The sequence below is a fragment of the Oncorhynchus mykiss genome, chromosome 29 (assembly GCF_057628025.1).
Source record: "Oncorhynchus mykiss isolate SJ-2025 chromosome 29, ASM5762802v1, whole genome shotgun sequence".
NCBI classification, from domain to species: domain Eukaryota; kingdom Metazoa; phylum Chordata; class Actinopteri; order Salmoniformes; family Salmonidae; genus Oncorhynchus; species Oncorhynchus mykiss.
This window is the reverse complement of record NC_143050.1, coordinates 21,477,042-21,491,801: the sequence shown is the minus strand read 5'-3', so window position 1 is coordinate 21,491,801 and position 14,760 is coordinate 21,477,042. Positions and strand designations below refer to the sequence as shown.

At 44.9% G+C, this 14,760-nt stretch overlaps 1 protein-coding gene across 1 annotated transcript; it reads right to left on the bottom strand.

The window, feature by feature from the left end:
- Positions 1–7,622: 7,622 nt before the first annotated feature.
- LOC100136200 (14-3-3A1 protein) lies at positions 7,623–10,767 on the bottom strand. The gene is given in 4 exon segments (NM_001124476.1): positions 7,623–8,597; positions 8,599–8,606; positions 8,609–9,093; positions 10,395–10,767. Coding segments are annotated over 4 exon segments (738 nt in total). The 5' UTR covers positions 10,482–10,767; the 3' UTR covers positions 7,623–8,439.
- Between the last annotated feature and the right edge of the window lie 3,993 nt (positions 10,768–14,760).

Below are 14,760 nucleotides of genomic sequence, written 5' to 3'. Positions count from 1 at the left end.
GTGTGTGTGTGTGTGTGCGTGCGTGCGTGCGTGTGTGTGTGTGTGTTGCTGGTTAAGATTGTGTTAGAGTCCATGAAAAGGTGTGTCAGCTTGCCTGCCAATGCGTGTGTGCATTGCAGTAAATGAATAAATGTTTGAATTGTTCACAAACGTGTCAGAAATCAAAGAATGTGTTTAATGGCAAACAAAGGGTAACTAATGATCAACTGAACAGGAAATACTTGGAGGAAAGAAACAATTTAGGAAGCATATCACTCCACTATCAGAATTACACTAACCCTAGTCGTAATGGAAAGGGCTGTTTGATCATTCTCTTGGTAGATAAGTAAACTATGACAGTGCTGTGGCAGCAGGTGAATTGAGGACTACTGGGAGAAAGAGCATATGGTGGGTTTCTGATAGAAAAACAATTATGAAGGATTTATTTGTTTTAGTAGGATATGTTCAATAGGAAACTATAGTAGTAGTAATAATAATATAGTGAACCAAAATAAAAACGCCATATGTAAAGTGTTGATCCCAATGTTTCATGGGCTGAAATAAAAGATCCCAGAAATGTTCCATAAGCACAAAGAGACTATTTTGATGAAATTTTGTGCACAAATTTGTTGACATCCATGTTAGTGAGTATTTCTCCTTTGCCAAGACAATCCATCCACCTGACAGGTGTGGCATATCAAGAAATGGATTAAACAGCATCATTTCACAAGTGCACCTTGTGCTGGGGACAATAAAAGGCCACTCTAAAATGTGCAGTTTTGTCACACAACACAATGCCACAGATTTCTCAAGTTTTGAGGGAGAGTACAATTGGCATGCTGACTGCAGGAATGTCCACCAGAACATTTGCCAGATATTTGAATGGCAGTACGTCCAAGTGGCCTCACAACCGCAGACCACGTGTAACCACGTCAGCCCAGGACATCCACATCGGCTATTTTTTATCTGCGGGATGGTCTGAGACCAGCCTCTTGGACAGCTGATGAAACTAAGGAGTATTTCTGTGTGTAATAAAGCCCTTTCGTAGGGAAAAACTAATTCTGCTTGGCCTAGCTCTCCAGTTGGTGGCCCTATCATGTGAAATCCATAGATTAGGGCCTACTTTATTCATTTAAATTGACTGATTTTCCTTACAAACTCAGCAAAAAAATGTACGTCCCTTTTTCAGGACCCTGTCTTTCAAAGGTAATTCGTAAAAATCCCAAAATCCACAGATCTCCATCCCATGCTTGTTCAATGAACCATAAACAATTAATGAACATGCACCAGTGGAACGGTCGTTAAGACACTAACAGCTTACAGACGGTAGGCAAAGAGGCAAAGAGGCCTTTCTACTGACTCTGAAAACCCCCAAAAGAAAGATGCCCAGGGTCCCTGCTCATCTATGTGAATGTGCCTTAGGCATGCCGCAAGGAGGCATGAGGCCTGCAGATGTGGCCAGGGCAATAAATTGCAATGTCTGTACTGTGAGACCTAAGGCAGTGCTACAGGGAGACAGGACGGACAGCTGATCGTCCTCGAGGTGGCAGACCACGTGTAACAACACCTGCACAGGATCGGTACATCCGAACATCACACCTACGGAACAGGTACAGGATGGCAACAACAACTGCCCGAGTTAAATCAAATCAAATCAAAGTATATTTGTCACCTGCGCCGAATACAACCGGTGTAGACCTTACAGTGAAATGCTTACTTACAGGCTCTAACCAATAGTGCAAAAAAGGTATTAGGTGAACAATGGGTAAGTAAAGAAATAAAACAACTGTGAAAAAGACAGGCTATATACAGTAGCGAGGCTATAAAAGTAGCTAGGCTACATACAGACACTGGTTAGTCAGGCTGATTGAGGTAGTATGTACATGTAGATATGGTTAAAGTGACTATGCATATATGATGAACAGAGAGTAGCAGTAGCGTAAAAGAGGGGTTGGCGGGTGGTGGGTGGGACAAAATGCAGATAGCCCGGTTAGCCAAAGTGCGGGAGCACTGGTTGGTCAGCCCAATTGAGGTAGTATGTGCATGAATGTATAGTTAAAGTGACTATGCATATATGATAAACAGAGAGTAGCAGCAGTGTAAAAGAGGGGTTGGGGGTGGCACACAATGCAAATAGTCCGGGTAGCCATTTGATTACCTGTTCAGGAGTCTTATGGCTTGAGGGTAAAAACTGTTGAGAAGCCTTTTTGTCCTAGGCTTGGCACTCCGGTACTGATTGCCATGCGGTAGTAGAGAGAACAGTCTATGACTAGGGTGGCTGGGGTCTTTGACAATTTTTAGGGCTTTCCTCTGACACCGCCTGGTGGAGAGGTCCTGGATGGCAGGCAGCTTAGCCCCAGTGATGTACTGGGCCGTACGCAATACACTCTGTTGTGCCTTGCGGTCAGAGGCCGAGGAATTGCCGTACCAGGCAGTGATGCAACCAGTCAGGATGCTCTCTATGTTGCAGCTGTAGAACCTTTTGAGGATCTCAGGACCCATGCCAAATCTTTTTAGTTTCCTGAGGGGGGATAGGCTTTGTCGTACCCTCTTCACGACTGTCTTGGTGTGTTTGGACCATTCAAGTTTGTTGTTGATGTGGACACCAACGCACTTGAAGCTCTCAACTTGCTCCACCACAGCCCCGTCGATGAGAATAGGGGCGTGCTCGGTCCTCCTTTTCCTGTAGTCCACAATCATCTCCTTAGTCTTGGTTACGTTGAGGGATAGGTTGTTATTCTGGCACCACCCGGCCAGGTCTCTGACTTCCTCCCGGTAGGCTGTCTCGTCATTGTCGGTGATCAGGCCTACCACTGTTGTGTCATCTGCAAACTTAATGATGGTGTTGGAGTCGTGCCTGGCCATGCAGTCGTGGGTGAACAGGGAGTACAGGAGGGGACTGAGCACGCACCCCTGTGGAGCTCCAGTGTTGAGGATCAGCATGGCAGATGTGTTGCTACCTACCCTCACCACCTGGGGGCAGCCCATCAGGAAGTCCACGATCCAGTTGCAGAGGGAGGTGTTTAGTCCCAGGATCCTTAGCTTAGTGATGAGCTTTGAGGGTACTATGGTGTTGAACGCTGAGCTGTAGTCAATGAAAAGCATTCTCACATAAGTGTTCCTTTTGTCCAGGTGGGAAAGGGCAGTGTGGAGTGCAATAGAGATTTCAACATCTGTGGATCTGTTGGGGCGGTATGCAAATTGAAGTGGGTCTAGGGTTTCTGGGATAATGGTATTGATGTGAGCCATTACCAACCTTTCAAAGCACTTCATGGCTATGGATGTGAGTGCTACGGGTCTGTAGTCATTTAGGCAGGTTGTCTTTGTGTTCTTGGTTACAGGGACTATGGTGGTCTGCTTGAAACATGTTGGTATTACAGACTCAATCATGGACATGTTGAAAATGTCAGTGAAGACACTTGCCAGTTGGTCAACACATGCCCAGAGCATAAGTCCTGGTAATCCGTCTGGCCCCGCAACCTTGTGTATGTTGCCCTGTTAAAAGTTCTGACGTCGGCTATGGAGAGCGTGATCACACAGTCGTCTGAAACAGCTGATGCTCTCATGCATGCCTCAGTGTTGCTTGCCTCGAAGCGAGCATAGAAGTGATTTAGCTCGTCTGGGAGGCTCGTGTCACTGGGCAGCTTGCAGCTGTGCTTCCCTTTGTAGACTGTAATAGTTTGCAAGCCCTGCCACATAAGACGAGCATCAGAGCCGGTGTAGTATGATTAAATCTTAGCTCTGTATTGATGCTTTGCCTGTTGGATGGTTCGTCGCAGGGCTTAGCTGGATTTCTTGTAAGCTTCCGGGTAATTGTCTTGCACCTTGAAAGCGGCAGCTCTACCCTTTAGCTCAGTGCGAATGTTGCCTGTAATCCATGGCTTCTGGTTGGGGTATATACGTACAGTCACTGTGGGGACGACGTCCTCGATGCACTTATTGATAAAGCCAGTGACTGATGTGGTGTACTCCTCAATGCAATCGGAAGAATCCCGGAACATGTTCCAGTCTGTGATAGCAAAACAGTCCTGTAGTTTAGCATCTGCTTCATCTGACCACTTTTTGATAGACCAAGTCACTGGTGCTTCCTGCTTTAATTTTTGCTTGTTAGCAGGAATCAGGAGGATAGAGTTGTGGTCGGATTTACCAAATGGACGGCGAGGGAGAGCTTTGTACGCGTCTCTGTGTGTGGAGCACAGGTGATCTAGAATTTTTTTCCCTCTGGTTGCACATTTAACATGTTGATGGAAATTTGGTAGAACTGATTTAAGTTTCCCGGCCAATAGGAGCGCCACCTCTGGGTGAGTGGTTTCCTGTTTGCTTATTTCCTTATACAGCTAACTGAGTGCGGTCTTAGTGCCAGCATCTGTCTGTGGTGGTAAATAAACAGCCACGAAAATATACCCATGTCGTCATTCAGCAAAGATTCCGTGAAACATAGGATATTACAGTTTTTGATGTCCCATTGGTAGGATATTCGTGACCGTACCTCGTCTAGTTTATTGTCCAATGATTACACGTTGGCGCCTTTCCGGGTCCTGACCAGGCATCCGGCTCTTTGTCCTCTGTACCTGCGTCACTTCCTCTTGCAAATAAAGGGGATGTTGGCCCTGTCGGGTGTTTGGAGAATGTCCTGTGCGTCTTGCTTGTTGAAGAAAAAATCTTTCCTCCGGCGCCATTTTGACCAGGAACACACAATCCCTCCATCAGTGCTCAGACTTTCCGCAATAAGCTGAGAGAGGCTGGACTGAGGGCTTGTAGGCCTGTTGTAAGGCAGGTCCTCACCAGACATCACCGGCAACAACGTCTCCTATGGGCACAAACCCACCGTCGCTGGACATGACAGGACTGGCAAAAGGTGCTCTTCACTGACGAGTCGCGGTTTTGTCTCACGAGGGGTGATGGTCTGATTCGCATTTATCGTTGAAGGAATGAGCGTTACACTGAGGCCTGTACTCTGGAGAGGGATCGATTTGGAGGTGGAGGGTCCGTCATGGTCTGGGCCGGTGTGTCACAGCATCATCTAACTGAGCTTGTTGTCATTGCAGGCAATCTCAACGCTGTGCGTTACAGGGAATAAATCCTCCTCCCTCATGTGCTACCCTTCCTGTAGGCTCATCCTGACATGACCCTCCAGCATGACAATGCCACCAGCCATACTGCTCATTCTGTGAGTGATTTCCTGCAAGACAGGAATGTCAGTGTTCTGCCATGGCCAGCGAAGAGCCCGGATCTCAATCCCATTGAGCACGTCTGGGACCTGTTGGATTGGAGGGTGAGGGCTAGGGCCATTCCCTCCCAGAAATGTCCGGGAACTTGCAGGTGCCTTGGTGGAAGATTGGGTAACATCTCACAGAAAGAACTGGCTAATCTGGTGCAGTCCATGAGGAGGAGATGCACTGCAGTACTTAACACAGCTGGTGGCCACACCAGATACTGACTTACTTTTGATTTTGACCCCCCCTTTGTTCAGGGACACATTATTCAATTTCTGTTAGTCACATGTCTGTGGAACTTGTTCAGTTTATGTCTCAGTTGTTGAATCTTATGTTCATACAAATATTTACACGTTAAGTTTGCTGAAAATAAACGCAGTTGACAGTTTCTTTTTTTGCTGAGTTTATGAATTGTAACTCAGTAAAATCTTTGAAATTGTTGCATGTTTCGTTGATATTTTTGTTCAGTATAATAACAATAGCATTAGATGTATGTTAATGGACATCGCTATAGTATAGTATGTTTGACTGCAAGCCTAGTCCATGACCTCTGTCAATATGATGGTTTATTTCAACAAGTTAACTAATTCTAAGTTCAGTCAACCAAAAAGGTACTTTCTCCACAACGCTACCTCACCCACAGAGTAAACACACACACAGATAGTGGGTTAATTATTACTCTGTCCTTCCGTCATTCCTCCTTGACTGTGTGTGATGAGGTGCTGCTATCCATAGAATTATATGTATTTCCGTCATTCCTCATCAGGTTGCTGGTGAAGACTTGAGTGTGTGTGAGGTGCTGTTATCAAAAAAATATATGTATTTCTCTTTCATAAACAATTATCTGTCACATCTCAATCACAGCTACAAACAATCTTGTTCACAAAGTTGCATCAGTGTCTACAATATATAACATTTGTAATATCACAGTATGATCTCACAATATCCTTGTATTTCTCCTATCTTGGTATCGCCTGATCCTTCAATCCCGACACTGTGCTTTTATCTCAGCTATTTCAAAGCCTGAACTATCTCCTAGAAGGCCAGCTTCCCGGAGTCGCCTCTTCTCTGTTGACTTGGAGACTGGTGTTTTGCGGGTACTATTTAATGAAGCTGCCAGTTGAGAACTTGTGAGGCGTCTGTTTCTCAAACTAGACACTAACGTACTTGACCTCTTGCTCAGTTGTGTACCGGGGCCTCCCACTCCTCTTTCTATTCTGTTTAGAGATAGTTTACGCTGTTCTGTGAAGGGAGTAGTACACAGCGTTGTACAAAATCATTAGTTTTGTAGAATTGCATTCATTTCTCAGAACAAGAATAGACTTGACGAGTTTCAGAAGAAGGTTCATTGTTTCTGGCCATTTTGAGCCTGTACTCAAACCCACAAATGCTGGTGCTCCAGATACTCAACTAGTGTAAAGAAGGCCAGTTTTACTGCTTCTTTAATCAGGACAACAGTTTTCAGCTGTGCTAACATAATTGCAAAAGGGTTTTCTAATGATCAACTTGGATTAGCTAACACAACATGCCATTGGAACACAGGAGTGATGGTTGCTGACAATGGGCCTCTATACACCTATGTAGATATTCCATTAAATATCAGCCATTTCCAGCTACAATAGTCATTTACAACATTGTCTTCACTGTATTTCCAATCAATTTGATATTATTTTAATGGACAAAAAAAACATGTTTTTCTTTCAAAAACAAGTGACCCCAAACATTTGAACGGTAGGGCATATTACTTTACTTGAGCTGTTACACTATAAACCCTGTAGTTGAGTACAAGTACCAAAAACCATCACTAGGTGCTGCTATTGAGTTGAGCTGAAGATGGTTAAATGCAGAGGACAAAAAAAGAACCCGCAAGGCTCAAAAAAGGATGGTGAAACCAGCCAGGGTTCTGTTCAGTTGTGCACATGAAAGCAAAACATTTGCAACAGAACACAAAAATGGGTAGTATTAGACTTATTACTAGCCTTTTTTTAAAACAAATGGTTAAGTTAGTTAAATATAAAAGGTGTGTCGATAATTAATTGGAAATGTATACTGCACCAAGATACCCATTCTGACTTTGTCCATCAGGGGGAGGAATACCATGAGAGCAACATCCTCACCAAAAACACAAAATCCTACACAGTGAACAAAATCAGTGTGTGTCTGTGTGTAATACCTGAATGAGAAAAGAAACACACATGACCAAATTGCTCATGACTGCAGGGCCAGATTCACTCAGCGACTAACGCGCACAATCATGCTGTTCATCCAAGAATTCCCACAGAATAGGCTACACACGCATGTCTGCACACAAAGCATGTACACATGCCCACACAAACACACTATAAAACAGCACACCAAAGACAGAAATCAAGGCCATTTGTTGAAATGATAAATTACTCTGAAGCACAGGGCATGAACCCACACAAGTTCCCATGGTAGGTTATGTTTTAATGGAATTCTTTAAATGACCACGCATGATTCATAATAATAAACAAATGTACTTGCACAACTGAAAACTCCAGACACTGTCCCATCAACATTCATAGACGGACATTTCAAGACGGAAGATGGCTGGAATACGTTCACAGGGGCTAACAGTGCACACAGAGGTCAGAGGGCAAAGTGGAAAGGGCAAGAAATGGAGAGAAACAACAGACAGACATCTTACAGTGACGGGGGGGGGGGGCATAGAAGCGGTACAGGTCAAGGAGGAGAGCACAACAACATTCTGGTAAATAGCACTATGCTGTGCAAAATAATGAAACATTTCCCTAATTAGCATTACAGACATAATCATGATGATAGATTGTCCTCACGAGAACATCCTGTGGAAATGCCACTTGAATACCAACCATTCAGTTCATCATCAGCAACAATCAAAAATGGGATGGAATGACTATAATAAAAAACAAAATAGCACTAGTGCACAGAAAGTGGGCCAGGGACAGAAAGCCTTGGGAGGACAGAGAAGAGGGAGAGAGTTGAGGAGGACAGTATGAGAAGGTGAATGCAGCAGCAGGGGAAGAGGTGAGAATGTAGGACAAAACGACAGGCCACTAGAGAACAGATTCTTCCTGATGAGGCCTTAATTGAGCATTATAATGGCACAAAGAGAAAGAGGTGAGCGATTAGGAAGAGAAGAAAATAGAGGGAATAGAGAAGAAAAGGTCAGAAAATAGTAGAGAACAAGGGGAAGGGGAGTGTCTAACTCTAGCTAAAGACTATCTGGGGGTAGGAGGAGGTCTCAGGGTTGGGCCTCTCCCCCCTCGCTGTCCTGCTGGTCACTGGTCCACAGGGTCAGGTTGTCCCGCAGCAGCTGCATGATGAGGGTGGAGTCCTTATAGGAGTCCTCGTTCAGATTGTCCAGGTGTCCAATGGCCTCGTCAAAGGCCTCCTTGGCCAGCCTGCAGGCCTCCTCTGGAGCATTCTGGATCTCGTAGTAGAACACAGAGAAGTTGAGGGCCAGGCCTAGCCGGATGGGGTGGGTGGCCGCCATGCTCTTGCTGATCTCATAGGCTTCCTTGTAGGCTCCCTCTGAGGACTCCACAGCGGAGGTCTTCTTCTCGGCTGTGGCCACCTCGGCCAAATAGCGGTAGTAGTCGCCCTTCATCTTCAGGTAGAACACCTTGCTCTCCAGCTGGTCTTCTCCGCAGCTCTTGATGAGGAACTGGTCGAGCAGGTTGAGCACGTCCTGGCACACCGTCTCCAGCTCCTTCTCGATGGTCTCCCGGTAGGCCTTCACCAGCTCCAGCTTCTTGTCGTTGCCGTCGGCCATGGCCCTCTGCTCGATGCTGGAGGTGACGCGCCAGGAGGACCGCCGGGCCCCCACCACGTTCTTGTAGGCCACAGAGAGTAGGTTGCGGTCGTCGTTACTCAGAGGCTCGCTCAGCTCAGTCACCTGGTGAGGACATAGAAGTGTTAAATAGCTCAGCTGGTAAAGCATGGCTCTTGCAACACCAGGATAATGGGTTCCATTCCAGGGACCGCCCATACTTAAAATGTATCCACACAAGTATGGAAGTCACTTTGGATAAAAGTGTTTGCTAAATGGCATATATTTTTTAATTGTTGACAGGATGTGAAAATGCTACAATATCATATACTTTTTATAAATCTAAGAAATTGGCCTAACATTGGTAGGACCTACACATTCACCATGACAAAGGTGTGAAGTTGCAGGGTGCATCCATATCTAGGTGGAGATGTACAGTATGCTGTGTTTGGGAATGAAGCTGTGCTTGATTGAACCAGACTTTTTGTTTTATTATATAAAGATACTTCTATGCCTTTTGAACAACCGGAAGCATTTAAGTCAATAGCTGAAAATGTATCCACCAGCATCAATACAGCGGACCTTGCAGGGTTGTCACTGGTTACCAGTCAAAATGTCATACATTGATGAAAACAAAAATGTGCTTTTTAGGCATAGGGATTAGGCATAGGGTGGGCATTGTACTTAAGGTTTCAAATCAGATTTTAAGAAGAAGATCAATTGTAGAACTAGACAGGGTTTAGCCATTTGTGGCTGTGGTAACAAGTGACGACCCTCTTGCAGACAGGATATGTGTGGGTGCATTCGCAAAGGCGCGAAATCTGGTCCTTCATACATTTCCACCATCATATTTGCTAGTTATTTAAGAACATTTTTCTCTGTCTGGCATAAAGTTCACCATGACTATCTTCGTTAAGCTATTACAGGTCATGTAAAACCAGCTTTCAAGCTTGGACTAGCTAGCTAGTTTTTCACTAGCCCGAAGTGCTGTAACTAGTGAACGAACGCACCCAATATTTGCCTATGTTCATTTTGACTGGTGCTACTGCATCGACCAGCCGTTGCTAGCTACGAAGCCAGACCACCACCAGTTTCATTCTTAACTAGATATAGATAACTAGGTCGTTAGTTACTACATTCACTTCTCAAAACGATATGACAAAATAACAGTAACAGAAGCAAAATAACCTTGATGTTGTGTGCACCAGGTTTCACATTGATTTGATTATGCAGATACTTTATAAATAATTTCCATAATGAAAGACAAACCCAGCTAACTAGCTACCGTAGTTAGCAAGATACTACATTGTATGACCATTGAATGATGTCATCTGATGACCTTTGTTACAAACTGATATCAATGATTGTCACATTATGTAATTATTTCATGTGAGATGCATTGTGCAGAACGATGACGTCTCTAGTACCTGTTTCATCGCCGAGGCCATGTCATCGTACCGTTCCGCCTGCTCAGCCATACGGGCTCTCTGGATCAGTTGCTCTCTATCTGCCATTGTCGCTGTTGATGTGCCGAAGGTCGGGCAGTCAGTTCCACGATACAGGAAGCAGGCTATCGACAATTGCTTTCGAATAGACGGATGTGTATTTTCCTGCTGATATCAAACGTAACTGCGGATTTTCTCTGAAATACCCGCTTACATAAGACCTAGCTAAAACAATGGTGAAGCAATTCTGTTAATGCTAATGTCTGAGGCGCAAATTAGAAGGGAGACAATCAGTAAACAGCTCCAAACCCTCTCTATCTCTGATGGCTACTGCGGCCTGTGGTGCTACTGCAAGCGTCCAGTCAATCCAGTCTATCCGGTGTGGGGGCCGAAGGCTGCCGCTGATATTTCATGATGACGTCACTTTCTAAAAATAGAAACGTGCGCTGCAAGCGTGCATGCGCAGTGCGACGTACTGCATCCTCGAGCTGTTGCAGCAACTGAGGGCGCGTGCGTGTAGGGTTGGCGCCAATTATGTGTATACTGTATATCATTGGTGGTGCTAGGTAGAGTAACTTCTCCAGTCCTTACATGTAGTATGGACATGGAAGGAAAGCTTACAAAAATAGGATGGCGAGGAGAACATGGAGGACAAAAGCAGTGCCTTCACTCACATCTGCCCAGTCCCAAAGCCATGATAGGGGAATAATGGTAGCTATGATGGCACTTATGCCAACCATTGTAATGTATAAACGTAATTGAAAGGTGCAAAAGACCTCCATGGTGCTCAGAAGCGTTCCCTCCTTCATCCATCCCTAAAAGGAAAACACTTCACATTCCATCCTCTCTTCCCTGTTACTTGGTTTAGTCTAGAAGGGATACAGCTTTTGTCTAAATTGACGTAGCTGGTTAGGATAATTTATGAAGCTAGGTTGAATTAGCCTTATCCCTAAAAAACAGATACTTCCGGTTGTTGGCAACTCTGCTAAGCCTAGGGTTAGCTACAGTTAATTAATCAACTTTTGACGTCAATTAGACAAAAGCTGTATGCCAGAGACATGACGCTGTAACTGGGCCCTATGGCAAGCAGATGAGTAGAAGGATACTGGACAAGAGGTGTATGACACACTTCTGTATATTATCAGGTCTGTTATATATATATATATATATATTTTTTTTTTATGTAGAAGAAGGTCTAGCTACCAGTCACAGAGAAGGGAAACTGGCATTACCTTATCCTCATGCAATTAGACATCCTGAACAGACCACCTAATAATTGATTGATATCTATTTTGTATTCATTTCTGCAACAAAAGAATGCATGAATACTGGGGTGGCAGGGTAGCCTAGTGGTAAGCGTGGTGGACTGGTAACCGGAAGGTTGCAAGTTCAAACCCCAGCTACTATGACCTATTTGTTGCCTTACCTCATTTGCACACACTGTTTATTCCATGTGTAACTGTGTTGTTGTTTGTGTCACACTGCTTTGCTTTATCTTGGCCAGGTCGCAGTTGTAAATGAAAACTTGTTCTCAACTAGCTTACCTGGTTAAATAAAGGTGAAATAAGTTGTTGTTTTTTAAAGTTATTCTTTATTATTCACTTGACTTGAAAAAAGAGTAGCAGCTCATTAGGGTCTCTGCTCTTCAGGCATGGGAAAGACATACTACTCGCATCTACTCGCAGGTTCTTCCCCTCTGACCTCCAATGTGTGTTAAGAAGGAGACGAGGAGTATGCAATTTAAATCTTTCCATAGCCTTCATATCAACAGCACTTGACCTTTCACCTTAACCTAGCCCTAGATCAGTTCCATTACATTAAACATAAGAGTTATTGGACGAAGACGTCCTCTGTTCGGGGGAGTTTTGTTAAGAGGCCCGACTCTCGGTCTGAACATTAACGCACATCGCTTGCGGTACGGTTTCGGAAGCATAAGCATCTTACCTTACATATCAGCAAGAAAATAATAATAAAAAAATAAAAAAAGGTTAAATTGATACACACCTATATAGGGCCCACTCCCTGGTGCCCTCTCTGCCCCCTCCCTCCCTGTAGATGTCCCAGTGCTCCTTCCCGTCCACCACACGTCTTGCCCCCCCGGCCGGCAGTAGCAGGAAGCGGGTCCACCAGAACTTCAAATAAAATCAAATGTTATTTGTCACATACACATGGGTAGCAAATGTTAACGCGAGTGTAGTGAAATGCTTGCGCTTCTAGTTCTGACAGTGCACTAATATCTAACAAGTAATCTAACAATTACCCAACAACTACCTAAAAAACACAAATCTAAAAGGGGTGAATGAGAATATGTACATGTAATTATATAGATGAGGATGGCCGAGCGGCATAGGCAAGGTGCAATAGATGGTATAAAATACAGTATATACAGTACATGTGATATGAGAAATGTAAGATATGTAAACATTATTAAAGTGGCATTATTTAGAGTGTGTTGTATAAAGTGACTAGTGATCAATTTATTAAAGTGGCCAGTGATTGGGTCTCAATGTAGGCAGCAGCCTCTCTGAGTTAGTGATTGCTATTTAGCAGTCTGATGGTCTTGAGATAGAAGCTGTTTTTCAGTCTCCAGCTTTGATGCACCTGTACTGACCTCACCTGGTTGATGACCTTGATTATCTTTTTGGCCTTCCCGTGACATCAGGTGCTGTAGGTGTCATGGACGGCAGGTAGTTTGCACCCGGTGATGCGTTGTACATACCGCACCACCCTCTGGAGAGTCTTGTGGTTGAGGGAGGCGCAGTTGCCGTACCAGGCTGTGATACAGCCTGACAGGATGCTCTCGATTGTGCATCTGTAAAGGTTTGTCAGGGTTTTGGGTGACAAGACAAATTTCTTCAGCCTCCTGAGGTTGAAGAGGCGCTGTTGCACCGTCACCACACTGCCTGTGTGAGTGGACCATTTCAGTTTGTCTGTGATGTGTACGGCGAGAAACTTAAAACTTTCCACTGCTGTCCCTTCAATGTGGATGGGGGGTGCTCCCTCTGCTGTTTCTAGAAGTCCACGATCATCTCCTTTGTTTTGTTGACGTTGAGTGAGGTTGTTTTCCTGAAACCACACTCCGAGTTCCCACAACTGTTGTGTCGTCTGCAAACTTGATGATTGAGTTGGAGGCGTGCATGGCCACGCAGTCATGGGTGAACAGGGAGAACAGGAGGGGGCTGAGCTCACACCCTTGTGTGGCCCCAGTGTTGAGGGTCAGCGAAGTGGAGATGTTTTTTCCTTCCTTCACCACCTGGGGCGGCCTGTCAGAAAGTCCAGGACCCAATTGCACAGGGCGGGGTTGAGACCCAGGGCCTCCAGCTTGATGATGAGCTTGGAGGGTACAATGGTGTTGAATGCTGAGCTGTAGTCAATGAACAGCATTCTTACATAGCTATTCCTTTTGTCCAGGTGGGATAGGGCAGTGTGCAGTGTGATGGCGATTGCGTCGTCTGTGGACCTGTTGGGGTGGTATGCAAACTGAAGTGGGTCTAGGGTGGCCTGTAAGGCGGAGGTGATATGATCCTTGACTAGTCTCTCAAAGCACTTCATGATGACAGAAGTGAGTGCTACGAGCGATAGTTATTTAGTTAAATTATCTTTGCCTTCTTGGGCCTTCTTGCATCTCGTGTCTGAGCCGTTGAATTGCGACTCCACCTTGTCCCTGTACTGGCATTTCTGATTGGTCAGACCAGCATTGAATGGTTCTCATCACTGGTACATCCTGTTTGAGTTTCGGCCTATAAGATTGAAGGAGCAAGATGGCGTCGTGGTCAGATTTGCCGAAGGACGTTACATACATACATACTGTACATCTGAAATAGGTGTGATCTGATGAGCAGTATGATTACAACAAAAACACACATACACCGACTGGCCAGATTATTAGGTACACCACCCTGTTCTCAAAAATGGATCACTCCTACAGACAGTGGGTCAGGTGGCCGTGGTTTGCTATATAAAGCAGGCAGACAGGCACGAGACATTCAGTTACTGTTCGATTGAACGTTAGAATGGGCAAAACTAGCGACCAAAGCGACTTTGAGCATGGTATGATCATCAGTGCCAGGCGCCCCTGTTCCAGTATCTCAGAAATGGATGAGAGAGGTGTCACATGAGTTGACGCTGGAGAGACGAAGCAGGTACAGGGAGTAACATTTAATAAATAACAGACATATAATGAGACAGGAACAGAGTCAGCAAATAGAAAACAAAGACAAAAACAATCAATGCAGCAGTGGGGAACAGAGCTGGGAACTGACAGATGTAGGGGAGGAACTTAACAGGTTATAAGTGAGTCCAGGTGAGTCCAATAACGCTGATGCGTGTGACGAGGGAAGGCAGGTTT